Source organism: Camelus dromedarius, chromosome 34, assembly GCF_036321535.1.
Source record: "Camelus dromedarius isolate mCamDro1 chromosome 34, mCamDro1.pat, whole genome shotgun sequence".
In the NCBI taxonomy this organism is placed as follows: domain Eukaryota; kingdom Metazoa; phylum Chordata; class Mammalia; order Artiodactyla; family Camelidae; genus Camelus; species Camelus dromedarius.
The window spans coordinates 9,840,238-9,863,832 of NC_087469.1; the positions used below are offsets into that span (position 1 = coordinate 9,840,238).

General features: G+C 36.4%; 1 protein-coding gene across 3 annotated transcripts in view; it reads left to right on the top strand.

Moving 5' to 3' along the window:
- Window positions 1-23,595, top strand: part of CBL (Cbl proto-oncogene) — a 74,772-nt gene that overhangs the window by 39,950 nt on the left and 11,227 nt on the right. For all 3 annotated transcript variants that reach the window (XM_031443505.2, XM_064482145.1, XM_064482144.1), the window contains 10 exons: window positions 1,284-1,430; window positions 3,271-3,427; window positions 4,197-4,318; window positions 4,651-4,788; window positions 6,082-6,169; window positions 6,519-6,650; window positions 6,865-7,068; window positions 12,206-12,337; window positions 12,425-12,805; window positions 14,550-14,644. In XM_031443505.2, the coding sequence (XP_031299365.2) occupies window positions 1,284-1,430; window positions 3,271-3,427; window positions 4,197-4,318; window positions 4,651-4,788; window positions 6,082-6,169; window positions 6,519-6,650; window positions 6,865-7,068; window positions 12,206-12,337; window positions 12,425-12,805; window positions 14,550-14,644 (1,596 nt within the window). The remainder of the gene's footprint in view (window positions 1-1,283; window positions 1,431-3,270; window positions 3,428-4,196; window positions 4,319-4,650; window positions 4,789-6,081; window positions 6,170-6,518; window positions 6,651-6,864; window positions 7,069-12,205; window positions 12,338-12,424; window positions 12,806-14,549; window positions 14,645-23,595) is intronic.

Below are 23,595 nucleotides of genomic sequence, written 5' to 3' on the forward strand. Positions count from 1 at the left end.
CAAGTGTGAGAAGACAAATATCAAAAAATTGAGGCTGATTTGTTGAAAAGCTGATGAGAAAACTTTCAGGAGTGTTTTGCACAAAAGTTAGGGCTGCAGAGACTTTGTGCAGCATTTTTCTAGGAAAGACAAAGATGAGACTAATGGTGATCCTCCAGGATAGCATATAAAAAGAAAAATATATCTGTGTTAAAGAGAATTTTTAGGCAATAAAATTGATCATGAACTGACTTGAAAATTTATAGTTCACTTGTATGACAAGAATACATAAATACAGGGGGGAGGGTATGACTCAGTGGTAGAGCACATGCTTAGCATGCACGAGGTCCTGGGTTCAATCCCCAGTACCTCCAATAAAAACAAGTAAAAAATAAACCTAATTCCCCTTCCCCCTCCAAACCCCCAAAACCAAAACAAATAAAAACAATGTTTAAAAAAAAGAATACATAAATACAAATTATTGAGGCAAGGGAAAATAAGCAAGTGTAATAGTGGCTGGTTTGGTGTATAGCAGTATGTAAGGCATCAGTATCTTGTTCTGTGTGACAGTACCATTAAAGATAACAGATAATCTGGTTGCAGTACACACTTAAAAGTAGTGTGTTAAATTGGTACCTGATAATCATATCCATTAAACAAAGGTTATTAGAATAAAGTTAACTAATTATTATAAACATAGTATCGTATGCACTTTTTTACATGGTTTGGATGTTTGCCTTTCATTTTTGGTAAAGGAAGAGAAGTTGTTTTAAGTTACTTAAAGAGTTTGAAAACTTAACCTGTTTAAGATCTGATTTAGTGAAAATATTTGTTAGGTCTGGATATTTAAATACTCCTTTTTATTGAGGATTTAAATTTGTTTTTAATTTGAGTACATTACATGATAATTTAAAAATCCAGATTAGTTTAGGCAAAGCAGGAAATATTTTGTTTTTCTAACATTTTTGTGACTGACTGGTTATAACACTGTACAAGTTCTTGCACTTACTTATTTGTTGAGTCCTCTTATCTGTCACCCTAAAAAAGAAACTTATTCATATTAGTTTATGCTCAGTTATTAGACCTGATTGATTTAAGATTAAAAGTCTGGGAATAGATTACCATTTCTTTTTTTTTCTTATTTACCATGTAACATCTTTTTGAATGAAGGGAACAGAGTGGATCTAGTGAATGCAGCAATCTTTCTTCCATTATAATTACACACCTGATATGGTGAATTCAGCACTTTTAAAATAAAAATAATTTTGTGTTCATTTAATCATTGCACTTCTGATCATTTGCAGGCGAAACCTAACCAAACTGTCCCTGATCTTCAGCCACATGCTGGCAGAGCTAAAAGGAATCTTTCCAGGTGGACTCTTTCAAGGAGACACGTTTCGGATTACTAAAGCTGATGCTGCAGAATTTTGGAGAAAAGCTTTTGGGGAAAAGTAAGTCTCAAAATAATGAATTCGAACTATGAAGTACTGAAACATGTTATGGGTATTTGTTTAGTTTTTACTGATGAAATATTTAAAACATGGGAAAACAGAAAAAGTAATGAATATGTGTGTACTTATTTCCTGACTTTGGTAAATATTAATATTTTTTTGCTCTGATCATTTTTTTCCCAAAGAAATAGACCTTTGAAATTCATGCTCTGTGACTGAATACTCTATCCTCATCTATTATGCTGATAATGGACATTTACATTAAAAATTACTTGCTCACAAACAGTGCTGCAGTTAAGAAAATTGTATTTGTCTTCATATGCAAGAGTTTCTCGATAGTTACATATCTAGGAGTGGAATTGTTAAGTTAGGGGATTTTACATCTTCCGCTTTGACAAATACTGCCTAATTGCTTTCCAAAGTGGTAGTACCAGCTTATATTCCTATAGGTAGAGTACATGACTTCTAATAGTTCTGCAGTTTAGCTAATACTGGTACTATGAATTGGTATCATATTTTGCTTTATATTCCTGATGACAAGGGAGCTTAAGCAGCTTTTCACATTCGTGACCAAGCACGATTCCTATTGACTTGCCTGTTCCTATTCTTGACTTGTCTGTTTTCCTATTCAGTTGTCTTTTTCCTGTTGTAAGATACTAATTCTTTGTTAACTACTTAACATTACAGATATCTTCTCCTAGCCTATGGTTTATCTTTCTACTTTGTTATATTGTCTTTTTGATATCCAGAAGTTTTAAATTATATAGACAGGTGTATGAGTCAAGCTTATGTTTTTAAGTATTAATATAAATGTTTTTAAATATCCTCTGAAGTTTTGGATCAAAGACCTGAAAAAGTAGAAAGGAATAAGATTTTTCAGTTGAATATACCGATCCTAATGTGAGTCTCTTAAATGCTTTCTTTTCTTTTCTTTCATTTCCTTTTCTTTTCTTTATTTTTTTGTTTCTTAATTGAAATGTAATTGATGTACACTATTAAGTTAGTTTACTACATATTAATTGTACACTTACTACATATTAATTTTACATTTGTTGAATGCTTTATTTAAAAAAATCATGTTTAAACATTAGATCCAGAATAATTAGTGATTTTTTAAAACTTAGTTGAAGAGGATGGGAATGAGTTTAACTTTGTTCCTTTAACTTAATAACTACATTAGAAAAGAGTTCAAAATGCCACTTGATCTCTTATTTTCAGGCAAGTAAATACATAAATACATAATCTTTTCAAAAGCAATGAGATTTTATTTTTTTAAAGGTCTCGAGAAATAGAAATCCTGTAATAATACTTCCTGCTAGCCATATCTGGGGTTTCATCATTCTTATGTTAAATAATTTCTTTCTCATCTCTATCAGGACTCTGTTCTTCCCGTACCTTAAGCCTGTTTTCCTCCAGTCTAGTCCTTGATAGTGTGAGTTCCTCAGAAGAACACAGAGTATTTTATGTGCTTTTAAAAGTTAAACAGAAGCTTTCAGTTAGTGAAATCTGGCCACTGGTTCATCTGTTATACAGAAGGATAATCTCATCTCTTCCATGCTTCTCTGACAGAATAGATGAGAAAGGGAATTAATTTGTGGCTTTCTGCCAAGGAAAAGTAGAAGTAGGTGTTTGTGTTATTGATTTACTCATTAGAAAGTTAAGAAATACATCATTTACTCACTTTTTGTTCTCAATCCAAAATATAGTTCAACTTCTTTAATAAAGTTGAAATTGATACTGAGAGCTTAATGGGACTCTCTTTTCTGTGAATATAGCAGTGCTTGGAGTTTTCTATTATCTCACTCTGTGCCATCTCTCCCACCCGCCAAACCCATCCCAGGACAATAGTCCCTTGGAAGAGCTTCAGACAGGCCCTTCATGAAGTGCATCCCATCAGTTCTGGGCTGGAAGCCATGGCTCTGAAATCCACTATTGATCTGACCTGCAATGATTATATTTCAGTTTTTGAATTCGACATCTTTACACGGCTCTTTCAGGTAGGATACTAAAATGTTGGCTAAACTAGTTATTGCTACTTTTCTGAAGACAAAGCTTTTTAAAAAATAACATTTGGGATTTTGCCTGTTACAAGAGTATTTTTATTCAATCTGGAAACTATAGCCCCAAAAAAGGTTAAAACTACTCTGTATTTTTTATGTATTTGTAAAAATAATAACTATACAGTCAGCTTTCTTCCCTTCACATTTATAATCTCTTTGTTATTAAATATTCTTCTTTGCATCATTTTAGTAGTTATAGAACATCCTAAAAATGGGTATATTTAATCAGTTCTGTGTGTGTTTCCAATTTTCTCTCCTGTTGATTGAAATTCTTAACTGTTAATATTGAGATGTATTGATGCTTCACAAAGAACTGATTTCTTTCTTTTTCTAAAAATAATGTGTGTATATGCCGTCTTGCACAAACCTTTATTTGGAACTTCTTACACATGTAGGCCGTGCTCTGTTTCTCTGTTTTTGTTTGTTGTTGTTTAACCTCCCTACTGCTTAAAAATTTCCTGAATTTCACTCTGTATAGTTAAGTATCTCCCTATAAGCATATGTTATTTTCTTCTTAGCTTTTCAAAATTCTTTTTTTCCCCAAACCTGTTTGTCTTCCCTTAAAGTGACAATAGAATTGAAGGCTTTTAACAGAAAATAGAGAATTTATAATTGAGAACTGAGGTTGCTTTTTTTGTTTTTCATTGCTCTGAGCCTGGTTGTATGTCTTGAGTCCAGTGATCTGATTGACCTCTTGTTTCCTTAGCCCTGGTCATCTTTGCTCAGGAACTGGAACAGTCTTGCTGTAACTCATCCTGGTTACATGGCTTTCCTGACATATGATGAAGTGAAAGCTCGGCTCCAGAAATTCATTCACAAACCTGGCAGGTCAGTGCCATGAAGCAGAGGTTTATTCAGCTGAATTTTATTCTCCTGTGACCTTTGCTGGAAGAGGAAACATGATCTTTTATTAGTTCCCCAGTGGCCACGTTTCTTCAGTAGGATTGATGTCTGTTTACCAGAGGAATTGACTTATTCAGATCCTATGATTTGATAAATGCTTTCAAGCCACTTAAGGATTGGGCTTATATGTCTTTTGCTTTTGGTCTGGAGTCATTGAAGAATCTATTATTGACAGTCCCTTTGATTTTTGTCTCTGTCTTGCCTTCCTCCCTAATATGAGCATATACGTTAAAGATTGTGTTTCTCTCTGTTCTCAGTTACATTTTCCGGCTGAGCTGTACTCGTCTGGGTCAGTGGGCTATTGGTTACGTCACTGCTGATGGGAACATTCTCCAGACAATCCCTCACAATAAACCTCTTTTCCAAGCACTGATTGATGGCTTCAGGGAAGGCTTGTGAGTACCTACTGTTTACCATTTGCTAGAGTCTAGGAACTTAAGGGCTATAAGGCTTCATCATTAATGACTTTATTCCAGGTTTCTTCTGCAGATTAAAATTCAGGAAATATATTAACACGTTACATTGTCTGGACCTTCAGGTTCTGTAGGACTTTTGTTTTTATTTAAAAGGCATTCCTTGAGTGAAACTATTTTTCTCTGCTGCTTGGGTTGTTATCATTAGTAAATTTTACCTTTCTTTTTTTTTTTTTTTCCCCAAATGTTAACTTATTTTCAACTCTATGATTAGATTTTTAAATATACCAATTAGCAGAACATGTTACCAGCTATTTAACTGGCCAACATTAGAATGATTAGATGTTCCCAATGGTAGCAGGCTCAGTGGCCTTCATCTACCTTCATCCTAACTTTGTTTTAGTTCAGCATTTCTTCAGGTTTTGGGCTTTTGTAATCTATGCTGATATTTATGACTAAGTTCCTATTTATTCCAGATTTGCTATTCCTTTGGGAATTCAAATTGATTATCAGTTGGTAAGCACTAAAAGTACTAACAGTGGACCAGATATCAGAAAACTACTTGTGTTTTAAAGTGATTAGCAAAATTTCATTACGCATCATGTTCTACAGTAACACTGGAGCTGAGAGGGGCTCTTCCCCAAATGTCAGAGCTGTTTGATGCTAGAAGCTTCCTCCTGGTAGTTGATCTTGGTGGCTTTGCTTCTTGCTACATTTCTTTTAAATTGGTGTCTTTCAGTGTTAAATCTGTAAGCAAGGGTATTTCAGGTCTTTGATCAAAAGCAAATGCTGTTTAAATTAAGAATTTATACTTTGGGGCCATCCACAGGTTAAAATAAGGATTGGTAAACTGTGGCCCACAGACTAGCTATTTTGGTACAGTCTGTATCTAAGATAGTTTTTCCTGTTTAAAGTGTCATTTAAAAAACAACCAAAGAAAAGTATGTGACACAGACTTAACATGACTTGCAAAGCCTAAAATATGTACTATCTGTCCCTTTACAGAAAAAGTTTGTCAACCCCTTGATTAAAAAATAGAACCTGTGGCATTATACCCTGGAGAAAGAATGTCACTGTTTGAAGAGTATCTTCTTGGCACTGATCTGTGTCATTTATTGTTTTTTGAAGTACTAGTAAAATTTATCTTTATACTTATGCAAAATTGCCCTTTTAGAATAAGAGAATTCCTAGATAATATTTGTCTGTTATTAGCAAACAGTGATAAATTGGCTTCAGTAAAACCCCAAGACTGGGTACTCTTTTTTTTTTTTATAGCTATTTGTTTCCTGATGGACGAAATCAGAATCCTGACCTGACAGGCTTATGTGAACCAACTCCCCAAGACCACATCAAAGTGACCCAGGTGAGTTTTGTTTTATGTTATAACCATATCACTAGTGGCAAGCTTTTGTATATTACTCTATAGAACTGATGGTAGAATTATATTAGGTGATTGGAACACTTAAACTATTGACTAGATTAGTAAATTTACATGTGTGTGGTTTCTTTTTAAACCATACAGCTTGAAATAGGACCAAGACTAGTTGCTTTCTGTTTTAAATGACTACTGTTGTGACACTTTTCTGCAAGCAAAATTAGTATTAAAAGTAACCGTCTTCAATCTTCCTATTTTTAGCATTTATGGTTGTAGTCGTTTATTCATTCAACAAATATCTACAATAGACTGAATAATCTCTTCTTTTTAATCAAAGGAACAATATGAATTATACTGTGAGATGGGCTCCACATTCCAACTGTGTAAAATATGTGCTGAAAATGATAAAGATGTAAAGATCGAGCCCTGCGGACACCTCATGTGCACATCCTGTCTGACATCCTGGCAGGTATGGATCCAAACCATGCTTTTTCTCAGCTGAGTAATCACAGTGAAGAATTGGGGATTATATATCCTTTACAGATTAAAGGGTGGCTTGGTTTATGGGGGTAGGTTCTAAACTTTTGATTTCTTTTTTCATCTCTAGGAGATGTATTTTTAGTGGACGAGTATTTTAGGTACTTTCAGATGTGTCTGTTACCATCTCCTGTTTCCTTTTGCAGGAATCAGAAGGCCAGGGCTGTCCTTTCTGCCGATGTGAAATTAAAGGTACTGAGCCCATTGTGGTTGATCCCTTTGATCCTAGAGGAAGTGGCAGCCTGTTGAGGCAAGGAGCAGAGGGAGCTCCCTCCCCAAATTATGACGATGATGACGATGAACGAGCTGATGATTCTCTCTTCATGATGAAGGAGTTGGCCGGCGCCAAGGTAAGTCTCCAGTTTAAGAATTGGCAGAATCCATTATTAATTGTGTCCTAAAGCAATAGAGTCCTTAATGACATCCAAACTACAAGGACTGATAATAGCGAATATTTATTGAACATTTACTGTGTAAGAGAGAGCCATGCTAAGTACTTTACTTATTTTAACTCATATAATCCTATACTCATACATACTCATAAAACCCCATGAATAGATACTATCTTTATCCTCATTTAGCAGATGAAGAAACCAAGGCACAGTGAGGTTAAGGAATTTGCTGAAGATCACACAGCTAATAAATTGAACCAGAATCTGTGACTAGGCATCCAGCTTCAAGGCCCATGGTATTACTGTCTATATCTTAGAACTGAGCTCTACTCAGGTAGCTTTGGAGAAAATGAGTGGAGAATAAAAGAATTGGACCCTGTTTTGGTACTGTGACTAGAAATATATTCTTCTTGTCTTTTTTTCTAATGGAGTCTTGGCATTGGAAAGTTTAGTTTGGGCAGGAGAATTGAGGTACTGTTAACAATCAAATAAATGGCAACGGAAGTGACTGGAGGGTGATAGGAAGTTCCATATAGAAACTAAAACTAGAAAGGCCCTAGTAAAGATAGAATGATAAAGGCTAAGAAAGAAAGGACATGATCAGATTCCGTTATATCAGTGTAAAATAGGGATTTATTCACTGATTAGAAGTAAGGCAGTCATTGGGGTTTTAATAAATGTAGGGCAAACAAAGATTCTAACATGCTGTCAGTTCTCTTGTTTAGACTGTTATAACTTCATGGGATGCATTTTTTGGTACAAAAAGAAGCTTTCTTTTGTATCAGCACTACACTGTCTGGCACATAGTAGGTGCTCAATAAATAATGAAAGGATGGATTTTTATCTCTTAAATGATTGTATCTCCTCCTCTCTGTACTCAATGCCACTGCTTTATTTCCGGTTCTCATAATCATCTTTTCTCCCTGCTAGCGGAGTCATTGATCTGCAATACACACCTGACCTCCTCATCCCTTTGCCTCACACTCTTTGATGACTTCTCAAAACTTAGTGGGTTTAATGAGTCCATTCTCCTTTCTAGGCACTTTGCCCTGATAATCCTTTCCACTTTGTATTTTGTGATCCAGCAAGGCTGTACCACTAAAAATTTCTTCATGCTTTTGTCCTGACAGTTTCTATGTAATTTAGCTCAGTTCGCAGTTCTTAGGAAACCTTTCCAGACTATACCCTGCTTCCCCCACTGTCAACTCACATGTATTTACACACATACAATCTAGATCTGGGCAGGTATTTCTCGGACTCTATGAATATGTCTGCCGTAGAACTTACCACTTTGTAATATTTTATTTAAAGTATTTCTCATTATATTGTAAGTTCCTAGAAGGCAAGAGCCATGTCTCATTTGTGTTAGCTGCTCAAAATTGAGCATATAGTAATTTCTTTGGATGTTTGGGAATTGAAAACGCTTCAAAGCAGGAATTGATATATTTATCTATGCTGTATCAGTAATGGATAGTTGAGGAAACCTGGACTATTTGAGCAGTATATTCTTGTGTTTTTTGAAGTTGGCAGTAGTCTTGGCCCCTTATAACAGGTTCTTTGGTTTCATTTTAAAAGATTCATTTGACCTCTAAAGCAGTTTTATGTTCTTACATAGATTGCTGGCTGTTTATTCATGAAAATTTACTGCTAACTCCTGGAGTGTTAAGGACGCTGAATAGTAAGATAAAGAAGTGATCATTCGTATATGTATTTGTTTGAAATTAAAATACCCTTTTTTCTTCATGAAATTTTATACATGGGTAGTACTCACTGTGAAGAAACAGACACAGTCAGCGTCACTGTGGGTGAAGATTAGTTCCATCTTTTTGGAGGATATTTGACATCTATCAAAATGTATATGATATTTACAGTTTGAATTAACAATTCCATTTCTAGGAATTTATTCTAAAGAAATACTCAGACAAGTACACAAAGATATAGATACTGTATTCTTACAGCATTATTTGTAATAATGAAAAGTGTCCATCAGTAAGAAATCGTACATCCACGTGTTAGTATTCTGTTGTTGCCATAACAAATCACGATCGTCCCTCAGTTTCCACAGGGATTGGGTCCAGCAGTCTCTGCAGATACCAAAATCCATTTTTTAGCTGAATGGTAGGTTCTGCAGGGATGTTTCATCTTATTATCCTTTGTACCTTATAGTTCATTATCTACTTTGTATGACTGAAATACTTGAGTAAAATTATCTAACTTTTTTGGATGGACTTTAAAATTAGTTCCCAATTTTTTTGTCCTAAAGTCACTCCCAAAATATCTGAGGCTATGAGAGTGCCTGTTTTGCCACATCTTAGTAGCTGTTGTTTATTGTTTTGTTGCTGTTTGTTTTATTTTGATTTGTTTTTAAAATAGTGAATCTACTTTTTCAAAAATTCATGTGATAAATGCTCATAGACTTTTTTCTTAAGTGTAAAAGAATTGCTAAAAACCGTATAGAAATGTCACTTCCCTGCCTCCAACTCCTCTCTCTGTCCCATCAGATTTTTCAGTTCTTAAAACTGTTTCTTAACCATATGCTCTACTACTGTCCCTTAATTCTGCAATATTACTTACCTGTTTACTTCTGGTATTATAGAGAAGGGTTTAAATCTCTTATCTCCCTCTTTTCTATTCCATATCTTCTGGCTATAGTTAATTTGAATGTTTTTTTGGCTAAATCTCTATTCAGTTATAAGTGATTTTGCTCTCTACTGTGTCAAGTAATATACTATAATTACCTTTGCCTTCTTATACAATCTTCTGCTTTTCTGAGATAATTGATGTTTTTATTTTCTTAGTTTTCAGTTTGTACCTGTCACTACCAAGTCTTACCATGCTATCAGATATCCTCTCAATATAATTTTCTATGAGGTAAATTCTACTAACCCATTAATCTAGTGAATAGTATATAATATAGTATAGTGACCTATGGGAGTCTTCCATGCGTTGGCTCCATCTGGACTGGTTGTACTTGGGGTGTGCTGCGTTCCATGTCACCCTGGGGTCTCCCCTCCCCATCATCACTGGACTGCATTGCATCTCCTCTGTGTTGGAGTGCCTATTTCTTGACTCATGTTTTTCTGTTTCTTGCTTTACTTCTTTGGGTGGGGTATGTCCTCAACAGAGCTTCCTGTGAAAAGGTGAGAGGTGAAATTTTTTGAGATGTTTTGTATCTCAAAATGTCATTATTCAACCCTCAGACTGACTAGTTACAGAATTCTAGGTTGGAAAAATTCAACTATAAATTGTTATGGCTTCAGTGACTTCTAGTTTCTAGTGTATTTTTGCTCCTTGGTCCCCTCTTTCCCTCTATCCTCAGAAGCTTTTAAGGTATATCTTCCTTATCCCTGATTCCCTGCAAATTTAAGGGTATGGTTGGTTGGTTGGTTGGTTGGTTGGTTGGTTATGGGTTTCTTTTCTTTCATTGGGTTAGCTATGCAGTGAACACTTCCTATATGGATATTTTTGTTGCTTAGATCTTAGAGTTGTTCTTATATTATTTCTTTGATAATTTCATCCCCATATGTGCCCTTCTCCTTTTCTGGAACTTTATTACATGTTGAGATAAAAGAACATCACAGGGATCAGTTAGATTTTAAGACATGAATTGAGGGATATGATTAGCTCAACCCTCTGCACTTTGGGAATGAGAAGGAGAGATGGATGGTGGGAGGGATCAAAATAGGCAGAGAAGGCCTTCCAAACTAAGAAACAAATTGAACAAAGTCAAGGAGGTAGGAATTCCAAAATAAGAAATTATGGAAAATACTGTTGGTTAGGGAGACCCAATTAGAGAGACCTGTGAAAGCCAGGCAGGAGAGTGACATTTTATGACATGGGAAAGTGGGTGTTAGGTATGGATGGTTTTTGACCTAATGAGTATTTTAAAGATGGTTAAGCTGATAATGGTGAGCAAAAGGATTTGGTGAGTGAGATAAGAAACTAGAATTTGGGAGAATCACTAGAAGGTGGTTTTAATAAACCAGGTCTGAGGTTGATAAGTAGAATGAAAAGGAAGATACTGATACGAGATTCTTTTATGGAAAAATCAACAAGATACAGTGACTGACTAGATATTGATGAAGGGAGAGTGAGTTTGACTAGTAAGTTCACTTTCATAACTAACTTTCATTTCAAACACCTTGAGGTGTTTGGCTGCTCACATTCCACTGGCATGGAACCCATTTTCTTGAGCACAGGTGAAAGCAAGTAGCTCAGGGTGCAGACTTTCTCTTTCCTCATTCATCGCCCAGCATTAATGACAGGACTGAGTATGGGGATGGTGGTTTTTTTCTGTCATCTTACGTAAGTGCTTGTAATACATTTGCCTATTTTCTCTCTGTTTTGCTTTGTTAGAGAATGCAGATGTGAAGTAGTATTTTGTATAAATTCTTGTATATCTCTTGACAGCTTACTTGGACAAGCTTATCAGCTACTCATCACCCTGCTGTAGGCAGGAAAATGAAAAAGGTTATACATGTATTTGTTTCTTTTGATTTGACACCTCAATTTTTAGAATACAAATTGACCAAAAAAAAATTAATTCCTTTTAATTATTGAATTGAAATAACTTACTTCTTTGGAAGAACTCAAGATGATTTTCATGACTGATCATTTCCTCTTATAAATCTATTTTCTTTTAATCATAATAACCCATGGAGAATTTATCAACTTTGATCTCTTCATTCTGCCCCTTAAACATTATTTTCCTAAGTGATTTGTTGAGAGGTTAATGCCTGTCCCTTTCATATTATATGGTTTTTTATTTTTAATCTTGAAAGGCTTTTTTCTTTATCTGAAGATGAGAAGATGGGAAGTTGTTAAAAAATTTTTAAATTATAAGCTAAGAAGCACAGCCATTTCTAGATACATTTGTCTATAGCGTGCATCTGCATGGTATTTCTGTGATTGAGAGCGCCCTCTGATGGTGACATAAAAATAATTCAGGAAGCACTGCCTCATGCCAAAGCCAAAGTCAGGCCCATTGGTATATTCAGTGTTTACATAGTACTTGCTGTTTACGACTTTAGGAGGAGTTGAGAGATGCCACTTCTGCAGACAAGAATAACCCATTAGGAAATTTTATTTGTGTTAGGTGGAACGGCCTCCTTCTCCATTCTCCATGGCCCCACAAGCTTCCCTTCCCCCAGTGCCACCCCGGCTTGACCTTCTACAACAGCGAGTATCTATTCCTTCGAGTGTTTCTGGTCTTGGAACTGCTTCTAAGGTAAAACATTATCCATTTCTACAGTTTTCTGATTCTTTGTTGTGGATTAGTGGGTTTTGATTGATTGCTTCCATCATGCTTCCATAGGCTCCTTCTGGCTCCCTGCATAAGGACAAACCATTACCAATACCTCCCACTCTTCGAGATCTTCCACCACCACCCCCTCCAGACCGGCCATATTCTGTTGGAGCAGAAACCCGGCCTCAGAGACGCCCCTTGCCTTGTACACCAGGCGACTGTCCTTCCAGAGACAAACTGCCCCCTGTCCCCTCTGGCCGCGTTGGAGAAATATCATGGCTACCTCGGCCAGTCCCCAAAGTACCAGTAGTTGCCCCAAACCCTAGTGACCCCTGGACAGGGAGAGAATTAACCAACCGGCACTCACTTCCATTTTCATTGCCCTCCCAAATGGAACCCAGAGCCGACGTGCCCAGGCTCGGAAGCACATTCAGTCTGGATACCTCCACGGTGAGTTTGATTTTGTAATTATCCCAGTAACAAATATTTGTGGATGGTATTGAATGGGTCAGTTTTGTGGTATGTTTTGTACATGATTCAGAGATAATATAACATAATCCCTACCCTCAAGGAGTGTATATGTTAGTATGTTTGTAAATACAATAAATGTGTGTGTGTGTGTGTGTGTGTGTGTGTGTGTGTGTGTGCCATGAGTAGCATAAATAGAAAACATTTTAGTTTTAGCAAAAGGAGAGATTATTTCCAGATAGAGCAATCGTGAGGGCTTTATGGAAGGAGTGACACCAGTATCTGAAGTATTCTTTCCAAAGTGGATACAGTTTTAAGATAGAGCTACAATGACAGAAATGCTTAAGGTGTATTATGGATTAAGAAGAAGTTTAATTTGAGTGGAACAGAAGTTTTGTGTATCAGAGTAGGAAAAGGGGCTAGAAAGGAACATTGCTGCTAGATGAGAGGACTTTGAATACCCACTCCCCCCAAAATTGGAATTTATTTGGTATAAATGAAGAGCATTTGAAGATTTTAAATTAGTGGAGTGACATGACCAAAATGTTGATTTAAAGAGAGGAATCTAGGAGTGGTATGCAGAATGGATTGGAAAGAGAATAGATTGAAAACAGTTAACGGTCTATTGGATAAGCATGAGAATAAGGGGACCAGAACTGGGGGTGGGAGAGGTATATTCTTTCCTTTGTTAGTTCATTTATACACTCAACAAAAAATCTTTCCCTCACAAAGTTTACATTCTACAGAAGGAAAGAAGGAAAATAAATAAGTTAATAAAACATATGAGATGTTGGACACTGATGAATGCTGTGGAGAAAAATAGGGCAAAAACAGGGTATAGGGAAAGCTCGAGTTGGGATGAGAGGTACGTGGAGGGATGGGATACAATTCTGAGCAAAGACCTGGAGCAATGGGAGAAGACTCCTCCAGGATGAAGGGGAAAGCAAGTGAGTTTGGGAGGGTCTATTTGAGGAGTAACAAAGGCATTTCGAATAGCCGGTACTAAGTAAACAAGAGGGAGAATCCTTGTCTAGGAGCAGAAGGAGGCAGCCAGATTAGATAGAGACCTTAGACAGCACGAAACAAAGAGCCAGTGAGGCTTGAAGGCTGTCAGGGGGTGGAAAAAATGGTGAGAAATCACACATACACACATGCATGCACCCCAGAGGTTTTGAACTTGGCTAACTAGGGACATGTTGAATTTGAGATGAGCCATTGAAGGAAGAATTGGCCAGTAGGTAGTTGGAAATCTAAGGAAAAGATGGAATTGGAGGATGAAGTTGGGAAATGCTGTGGCCCTTAAATGAACTGCATATTTCTTGATTGAAAGGGAAGGGGGAGCGTAACTTAGCATTTAAGTGGCATTTATGTCATAGGCAGTCTGATTAGTGAGAGTGGATTAGGTTTGACTTTTGGTGGCATCAATGTAGAAAAATGTATAGATTTTTAAAGATAGAATGGTATTTGTGCAGACAACCAATTTCCTCAAGTCTTTCTAGAATTAAAGCAAACAGCCCCATTTCCTTGGCTCTTCTTAGATCTGTCTCCCTAACTCTTACAGTTGAACTTTCAACTCTGCTTTTGTCACATACAGTAACCCCTAAGTATGGCATTGAGGGTGAGGTCTCTGTATGATTGTTCTTGTTATTTTGAATAGGTTAAATAGGTAAGAGGAGATACACTAAGCTATATGAAGAAGATTCTTTTTCAACACTTGTCTTTCCAGAATATGAATAGCAGCCCATTAGCAGGTCCAGAGAGTGAGCATCCGAAAATCAAACCTTCTGCTTCTGCTAATGCCATTTATTCTCTGGCTGCCAGGTAAGTTTACTAAAGCTGTATTTCATACAGTAGAGTTGATATTTTTAAACAGCTTACTTACAGAAAGTTTAGGAAACCCAGAGGAGTATAAAGAAGAAAATAAAAATTGACCTGTATTTCCATTATGTAAAAATCGTTATGTTTTAGACTGTTTGTTTCCATTATCTTCCCTGTGTACATGTACATGATCAGTCTTGCTGGAGCTCATCAATTTTATTATCTTTTCAAAGAAGCAATTTTAGTTGGTTTTTAAAAATTTCTTTTTAAAATTCTTATTTTAATTCTTAATTCTTAGGTAGCTGATTTTTTTTTATTGTGGTAAAATACACATAGTTTACCGTCTTACTCATTTATAGGTAAACAGTTCAATGGTGTTAAATATATATTCACATTGTGCAACCATCACCAACATCCATCCCCATGAGTTTTTTCATCTTAGAAAACGGAAACTCTGTACCCCTTAAACACTAACTCCCCATTCATTGTTCCCTCCTCCCAGCCCCAGACAACCACCATTATGCTTTCTGTCTTAATGATTTTGACTACTCTAAGTACCTTATATAAGTGGAATCATACAGTATTTGTCCTTTTGTGACTGGCTTATTTTGCTTAGCATAACGTCCTTTAAGTTCATCCATGTGGTAGCATGTTGCAGACTTTCTTCCTTTTTAAGGCTGAATAATATTCCATTATAGCTATGCACTGCATGTTGTTTATCCATTCATCGATAGATGGACGACGCTTGGGTTGCTTCCACATTTTAACTATTGTGAATAATGCTGCTGTGAATGTGGGTGAATATCTCTGAGATCCTACTTTAGTTCTTTTGGGTATGTACCCAGAATTAGAATGACTGAATCTTAATCATTTTGAGGCATCACCATACTATTCGCACAATAGCTAGTCTGTTTTATATCCTTACCAATAGTGGGCTCCAGCACAAGGGTCCTGAATTCTCCAAGTCCTCGCCAACACTCCTTATTTTCTGGGGTTTTTAGATAGTAGCCATACTAATGTTTATGAGGTGGTATCTCATTATAGTTTTGATTTCCATTTCCCTGACAATTAGTGATGTTGAATGTCTTTTCATACATCATATTCATACATCTTTTCTGGAGACATGTCTGTTTAAGGTATTTGCCCATTTTTAATCAGTGCTTTTTTGTTGTTGAGTTTAGAAATTTCCTATGTATTCTGTATATTAATCCCTTATCAGATATATGATTTACAAATATTTTCTCCCATTCTTTGGGTTGTCATTTTCCTCTGGTTAGTGTCTTTTTGATGCACAAAATTTTTAAATTTTCATGAACTTCAATTTGTTTATTTTTTCCTTTTGTTACCTATGCCTTTGGTGTCATATCCAAGAAATCATTGCTGAACCAAATGTTATGAAGCTTTTGTCTTATGTTTTCTTCTAAGAGGTTTTATTTTAGAGTTTAGTTTTAGGTCTTCCATCTAGGTCCCTGATCCAGTTGGAGTTAATTTTAACACATGGTATTAAATAAGAGTCCAGCTTCTCTCTTTTGCATGCGAATATCCAGTTTTTCTAGCACCATTTGTTGAAAAGACTGTTTTTTCCTCATTAAATGGTCCTGGCAACAATGATTTGACCATATATATGATGATTTACTTCGAAAGGCTTCCCACTCTATCCCATTGGTATGTGTGTCTGTCTTTATGCCAACACCACTTCCTTTTGATTACTGTAGTTTTGTAATAAGTTTTGAAATCAGAAAGTGTGAGTCTTTCAGTTCCCTCCCCTCCAACCCCAGATTGTTTTGGCTATTCAGGGTCCCTTGATATTCCCTATAAATTTTAGGATGAGTCTTTCTGTTTCTGCAAAAAACATCATTGGGATTTTGATAGGATTGCATTTAATCTGTAGATCGCTTTGGATAGCACTAACATTTTAACAGTAGTAAGTCTTCCAATCTATGAACATGGGATTGTTTCTATTTATTTGTCTTATTTAATCTCTTTCAGAAATGTTTTGTAGTTTTCATTGTACAAGTCTTTCACCCTTTGATTAATTCCTAAGTATTTTATTCTTTTTGATGCTGTTGTAAATGGAATTGTTTTTGAAATTTCCTTTCCAAGCTGTTTATTGTTCATGTATAGAAATGCAAATGATTTTTGTGTTGACTTTATATCTTGCTACTTTGCTGAAATCATTTATTAGCTCTACAGCTTTTCTGTGGAGACTTAAGGTGTTTTACATATAAGATCACATCATCTGCAAACAGGGAGATACTTTTACTTCTTCCTTTCCATTTGGATGCCTTTTACTTCTTTTTCTTGCCTAATTGATTTGACTAGAATTTCCAATACTATGTTGAATAGAAAAAGTGAAAGTGGACATCCATGCCTTGTTCCTAATCCTATAGGGAAAGCTTTCAATCTGTCACCATTGAGTATGATGCTGGCTGTGAGTTTTTCATATATGGCTTTTATCATGTTGAGGTTACTTCTACTTCTGTTTTGTTGGATGTTTTTATCATGAAAGGGTGTTGAATTTTTTCAGATTCTCTTTCTGCATCAATTGAAATGATCACATGGGATTTCTTCCTTCACTTTGTTGATGTGGGATATTATATTGATCAATTTTCATATGTTTAACCATCCTTTCCAGGTGTTCCAGGTGTAAATCCCACTTGGTCATTCATTATATGTAATCTTTTTAATATGCTGCTGAATTCTTTTTGCTAATATTTTGTTGAGAACTTTGCATCAATGTTCATAAGGGATGCTGGTCTGTAGTTTTCTTTCCTTGTGTCTTTGTTTGGCTTTGTATCATGGTTATACTGGCCTCATGGAGTAGGTTAGGAATCCGTGTTCCCGCTTCAATTTTGAAGGAGTTTGAGAAGGAATGGTATTCGTTTGTCATTAATTGTTTGGTGGAATTCGCCAGTGAAGCCGTCAGGTATAGGGCTTTTCTCTTTGGGAGTCTTTTAAAATTAGTGATTCAGTCTCCTTACTAGTTACAGGTCTATTCGGATTGTCTACTTCTTCATGATGTAGCCTTGGTAATTCTAGTGTTTATAAGAATTTGTGTATTTCATCTAGGTGATCTAATTTTTTGGTGTCAGCTGTTCATAGTGCTCTCTTATAATCCTTTTTACTTATGTATAATCAGTAGTCATGTCCCACTTTCATTTCTGATTTTAGTAATTTGAGTCTTCTCTCTTATTTTCCTATCCTCTGTTTTATTTATCTCTGCTCTAATCTGTATTATTTCCTTCCTTTTGCTAACCTAGGGGTTAGTTGGGTTTTTTTCTAGTTTCTTAAGGTGTAAAGTTAGGTTACTGACTTGAGATCTTTCTTGTTTTTCAATGTAAGCATTGATCGCTATAAATTTCCCCCATTAGCACGACTTTTGCTGTGTCCCATGAGTTTTGGTATGTTTTTTGTTTTCATTCACCTTTAAGTATTTTTTAATTTCCATTGTAATTTCTTCCTTGATCTGTTGGTTATTGTTTGAAAGTGGGGATATTGAATAATATCCCCCAAAATGAGAAGGAACTTTGAGATCAAAAAAGCAAAGCAGGCAACTCCATAAAGTACAATCAAGAAGTTTACAATTTTCTTTAGGCAGTATCGGGTGGACGACCATCCAGAGGCATCCACGTCACTGGAAGGGGTACAGGGGAATTTGAAGGGGCCAAAGTTAGAATCTGACTGCTAAGGGAGAAACACATTCGTGGCAGCAGAAACTGGGGTGGGGGTGGGGTTTCCTTCCCCCTGGGGGTCTCATGACCATTATTTCCTCACAGACCATTAACCATCTGTGTCAGCAAAAGGCTCTCTTCCAGTTTTCGTATCAGATGAAGGCCAAGGTAAAAGATGATAGGCAACTTTTCTGGCGTGGGCATATTTCTTGTGAGTAGTTAAAGCTCAGTCTCACAGAAAGGGAGGGGATAGGACTGTGGGCCTAAGATGGAGCAGACAAAATGGAGTCAGTGTGGTTTAGCCACACAGTTACTTAAAAGTGTATCATTTTATAGGGTGATTCTGTAGTTCCTTCTCTGTGATAAATAGTTACCATAGAAAGCAAAATTGGGAGGATAAACAAAGCATTTTAAATTGATGTGATATTTGAGTTTTTGCTGTAATTTTGAAATGGCTACAAAGCCATATATATGTCTTGTGTTGCCTTTTTTTTTTTTTTAAGGAAAAGAAAGGTCAGTGGAGAGAACTTCAAAAAAAGTGTATCATTAATTTCCACAAATTCTTGAATTTTCAGTTTTATTTTTGTTACTGATTTCTGGCTTCATCTGTTGTAATCAGAGAAGATACTTTGTATGATATCTATCTTTTAAGTCCATTGAGACTTAATTTGTGGCCTTACATAATCTGTCTGGAAAGTGTCCTATGTGTATTTGAGAAGAATGTGTGTGTCGTTCCTATTCAGTAGAGTTTTTTGTATTTATCTGTTAACATCCACTTGGTTTTTTGTTTAAGTTTTCTGTTTCCTTACTTATCTTCTGCCTGGTTGTTCTATCCATGATTATGAGTGAGATATTAAAATCACCGACAGTTACTGTAGAGCTGTGTTTCTCCCTTCAGTTCTGCCAATTTTTGCTTCATATATTTTGTTGGTCTGTCACTAGGTGTATAAATGTTTATAATTGCTTTATCGTCTAGCTGTGTATAATGTTTTGTCTCTTGTAACCTCTTTTGATTTCAAGTCTCTTTTGTCTGATACAACTATAGCCATCCTGCTCTCTTTTGATTACTATTTGCATGGAATAATTTTTTCCATCCTTTTGCTTTCAGCCTATTTGTATCATTGAGTGTCAAGAGAGTCTCTTGTAGGCAGTATATGATTGGATCATGCATATTTTATCCAATCTGCCAGTCTCTGTCTTTTGATTGGAGAATTTAACCCATTTACATTTCATTTCAGTTATTGTACTTCTCAGATCCAGAATTTCTTTTGGGTTTCTTTTTAAGCTTTCTGTTTCTATTGATATTTCCATTTTATTCACAAATTGTTTTCTTGATTTTCTCTACATCTTCCTTTAGTTGAGTATCTTTAAGACAGTTATTTTGAAGTGTTTGTCTGGTATATTTGCCATCAAGTCTTTTTCAGGGAATCTTCTTCAGACTTACTGTTTTCCTTTGAATCGGCCATACTATCCTGTTTCTGTGTTAGCCTTGTAATTTTTTTTTGTTGCATACTGAACATTTGAATTTAATTATGTGTTAACGCTGGAAATCAGAGTCTCCTTTGCTAGGTTTTGCTGTTTTTGTTATTTTATTTTTATTTTTTTATTGTAGGCTGTCTGAGTGTGGAGGGTCAGTCTGAGTGTAAATCTAATGTCTTCTTAGGTGTTTTCCGAACCTTTTCTTGGGCATGTGTGGTCAGTTTTTAACTTTCCCCATATATGTGGTTATTTTTTAATGTCCTAGTCTTTAATACCTGGCTCCCAAAAGGGGAAGAGCGAAAAAAGAAGGGAAAGAAAAAGGCGGACCAGCCCTTTAAATCTCATGAAAGTCACTTAGTCAGAGAGGAGCTTGCAACAGTGGGTGGCGGTACAACAACAGTGGCTGCCACCCCTTTGTCAGCACTTCTGTAAACAAGAGCAGCAGTCAGCCATCAGAGCACAGATCCCCAGTATTTGGAGGGCTAAGTCCTTTTTGCCCACCCTGATAACTCCTGCAGCTGTGTGGTAGCTGCTTCAGGAACTTACGCACAGCTGCCTGCCATGTGGCCAGGGTTAGGAATGGGTAGCTGCTACTATGCTAAGAGCTGAAATTGACAGCAGTTTAGTATCCGAGTCTTCACCTACAAGTTGCAAGCCTTCAACAGACTCTAGAGTCCAGAATAGTTGAATCAGGCCACTTCTGCCAGTGCCATTGTCCAGGTGGCTTCCTACTCTGCCATCTTCCCAGTATCCTTGTGTATCTGCTTGTTGTTTCTTTACTTTCTCCCCTTTATTTTATTCTTCCAGTTTTCTGTAGGTTTTGTTATTTTTCTAGCTTCATGAGATGGACGCTGTATTAATCTGCTCAGGCTGCCATAACGAAATACTACAGACGGGGTGGTTTGAGCAGCAGAATTTAATTTTCTTACGGTTTTGGAGACTGGAAGTCCAAGATCAGGATGTCAGCATATTCAGTTTCTGGTGAAGACTCTTTTACTGGCTGGCATGCTTGCATAGCCTTCTCACTGCGTCCTCGCGTGGCCTTTCCTTGATAGGTGCAGGCAGGGAGAGGTGTCGAGGGCAACAGCAAGCTCTCTGGTGTCTCTTAGAAGGACACCAGTCCTGTTGAATCGGAGACCCTTCCTCATGACCTCATCCAACCTTAATTACTTCCTCAGATGCCCCATCTCCAGGTACAGCCACACTGGGGATTAGGGCCTCAACGTGTTACTTTTGGGGAGGACACAAACATTCTGTCTGTAATGGATGCTTTAGCTGCATTCTATAGATTTTGGTATGTGTTCCTTGACATTCACTTCAAAATATATGGTTTTTCCTTAGTGGTTTCTTTTTGGTTCATCAGTTATTTATGTGTTGCCTGATCTTCAAATATTAGAAGATTTTCTAGTTACTCTTCTGTTACTGCTTTCTAGCTTCATTCCAGTGTAGTCAGAAACCATAATCTGAGATCTTCTTTATCTACTAGTTTATGGTAAATTCCACTCACATTACCACCTTCATTTTATGAGTGTGTATCCTGCAGTTGTTGGGCACAGCAGTTTTTATGTGTCAGTTTTGTTAATTGTATTCAAGTATGCCATCTCCCTGTTGATTTGTTTCATTTTCTTTCAGTTCTGTCCATTTGTGTTGTATATGTAACCTATGTAATATGGGTACATAGAAATTGAGAATTATTGACTAAATAATAATTGTTTTTATTATTCCATTTACTGTCTGGTTCTACTTACAACCAGTCTTAGTCTGCTTTGACTCAGACTACATCAGCTAGTCTGTAAAATGGCTACATCAGCTCTCTTTTAGTGTTTTCGTGATCTTTTTCCATCCTTTTACTTCCAACTTCTCTGTGTCCTTATGTTGAAGTTATGCTTCTCATAAGCAGAATATAGTTGTTGGCTTTTTTTCCCCTTAAATCCAGTCTAGCATTCTTTGTTTTAAAATAATTAGAATTTTTGTTCCTACTCTTTCCTCCATTTCCCCCATCTTTTCTTTGTTCATTTTTTTTCTACTTTCTTTCTTAGGGATTAAAATATTTTTTATTATACCATTTCACTCCTGATACTCTTTTAATAGTTATCCCAGGGGTTCCAGCATGCATCTTTGACTCATTAGAGTCTGCTTTGAATCAGCACCTCTTAACACTATTGGACATTCAAGTTTCCCACAGATTTATCCTCTAGTACTCCTCATTTCTTCTTGCTTTGCCACACTTTCATCTGGATTCTTTTTCCTTCTGCGCAGATAACTTTCTTTAGAGAGAGAGAGGGAGGGAGAGGGAGAGAAAGATGAGAGTGTGTTATGTATCTTCTGTCAGTGGATTCTCCTCAATTTTGTTTGACTTAAAATATCTTTTATTTCACTTTCATTTTATTTAAAAGATACTTTCACTGAGTATATAGTACAGCTTACCCTTGAACAACTCAGGGGTTAGAAGGAGTGACCCTTCGTGCAGTTGAAAATCCACATATAACTTCAGGTGGGCCCCTCCATATCCACGGTTTCCCATCTGCAGGTTCAGCCAACTGCGAGTTATATTGTACTGCAGTGTGTATTTATGGGGGAAAATCTGCATAAAAGAGGATTCGTGCAGTTCAAACCCATGTTATTCAGAAGTCGACTATGTTCTGAACTGGAGTTATTTCCTTTAGCACTTTAAAAATATCATCCCACTGCCTGACTTCCATTGTTTCTATTGGAAAATTAGCTTAATGTTGCTGCTTTAATGGTAATGTTTCTTGTCCTGACTACTTATAAGACCGCTTTGTCTTTGGATCCCAACAGTCTTACTATAATGCACCTCTATAGTTTTCTTTATATTTATCTTTCTTAATTTATCATTTGATTTTTTTTAATCAATTTTAGGAAATCTCAACCACTATTTCTTAAAATAGACTGGATAGTGCATCTCTGTCTCCTCCCTGCAACTCCAGTCACCTCATGTTGGACCTTTTCAGCATGCTTCATTTAGCTCTTTTGCTCATTTCTGTGTTTTCCGTTCTTTTTTTTACTCTCTATTCTTGATTCTGAATAGTTTCTACTCTGTTCCAGTTCCCTAATCTTCTGTTTTGCAGTTTCTAATCTGCCCCAAATCCATCTATTCTATTTTCCAGATACTGTTTTTAGGTTCTGGAATTTCCATGTGATTTAAAAAAAAAATCCTAGTTTTCTAGTAAAATTCCCCGTCCTCTTTTTTTATTGGATGTATAAATTGTAATTATTTTGAAGGCCATGTCTGTTAACTCCAACTTGATCTAATTTGACAAGACAACCAAAGTCTCTGTTCAGCAGCTCAGTTGCTACTTTCTGCTCGGTGTCTCAAATCTAGTCCCGGGCCTGCGTAGGTCAAGGATGAGCAGTAGCTCTAGGGAACACTGTAGGCAGGGTTTTAGGCCCACTTCTCTGCTGTTCCCCTCCCTAGAAGTTTTGGCGTCTTGTGGCCACTGTGGTACACCCAAATTCCAGTCCCTCTCTCAGCCTATTGAAACTACCTTGGAACCCCAAGTTCAGAACCCCTAATATGGGGCTTACTGCAGTGTATTCTCCCTCCCTGTGGAATCTTGGCCTCTTAAATCTTGGCTACCTGGTTGCTCTCCAGTGCCTTCTTTCCTTTATATTTTTTCCTGCTTTTATAGCTAGCTGTTCTAGGCAGACAGACAATGCTTGTTATGTGGCCATGGCAATAGGCATGTAAAATGTATGTGTATTTTAGATCAAGATATAATTATATGTTTTCCCTTTTTTAAAACTTAGTATTACATCTTCTTCCTATCAGTTTAAGTTTTTCAA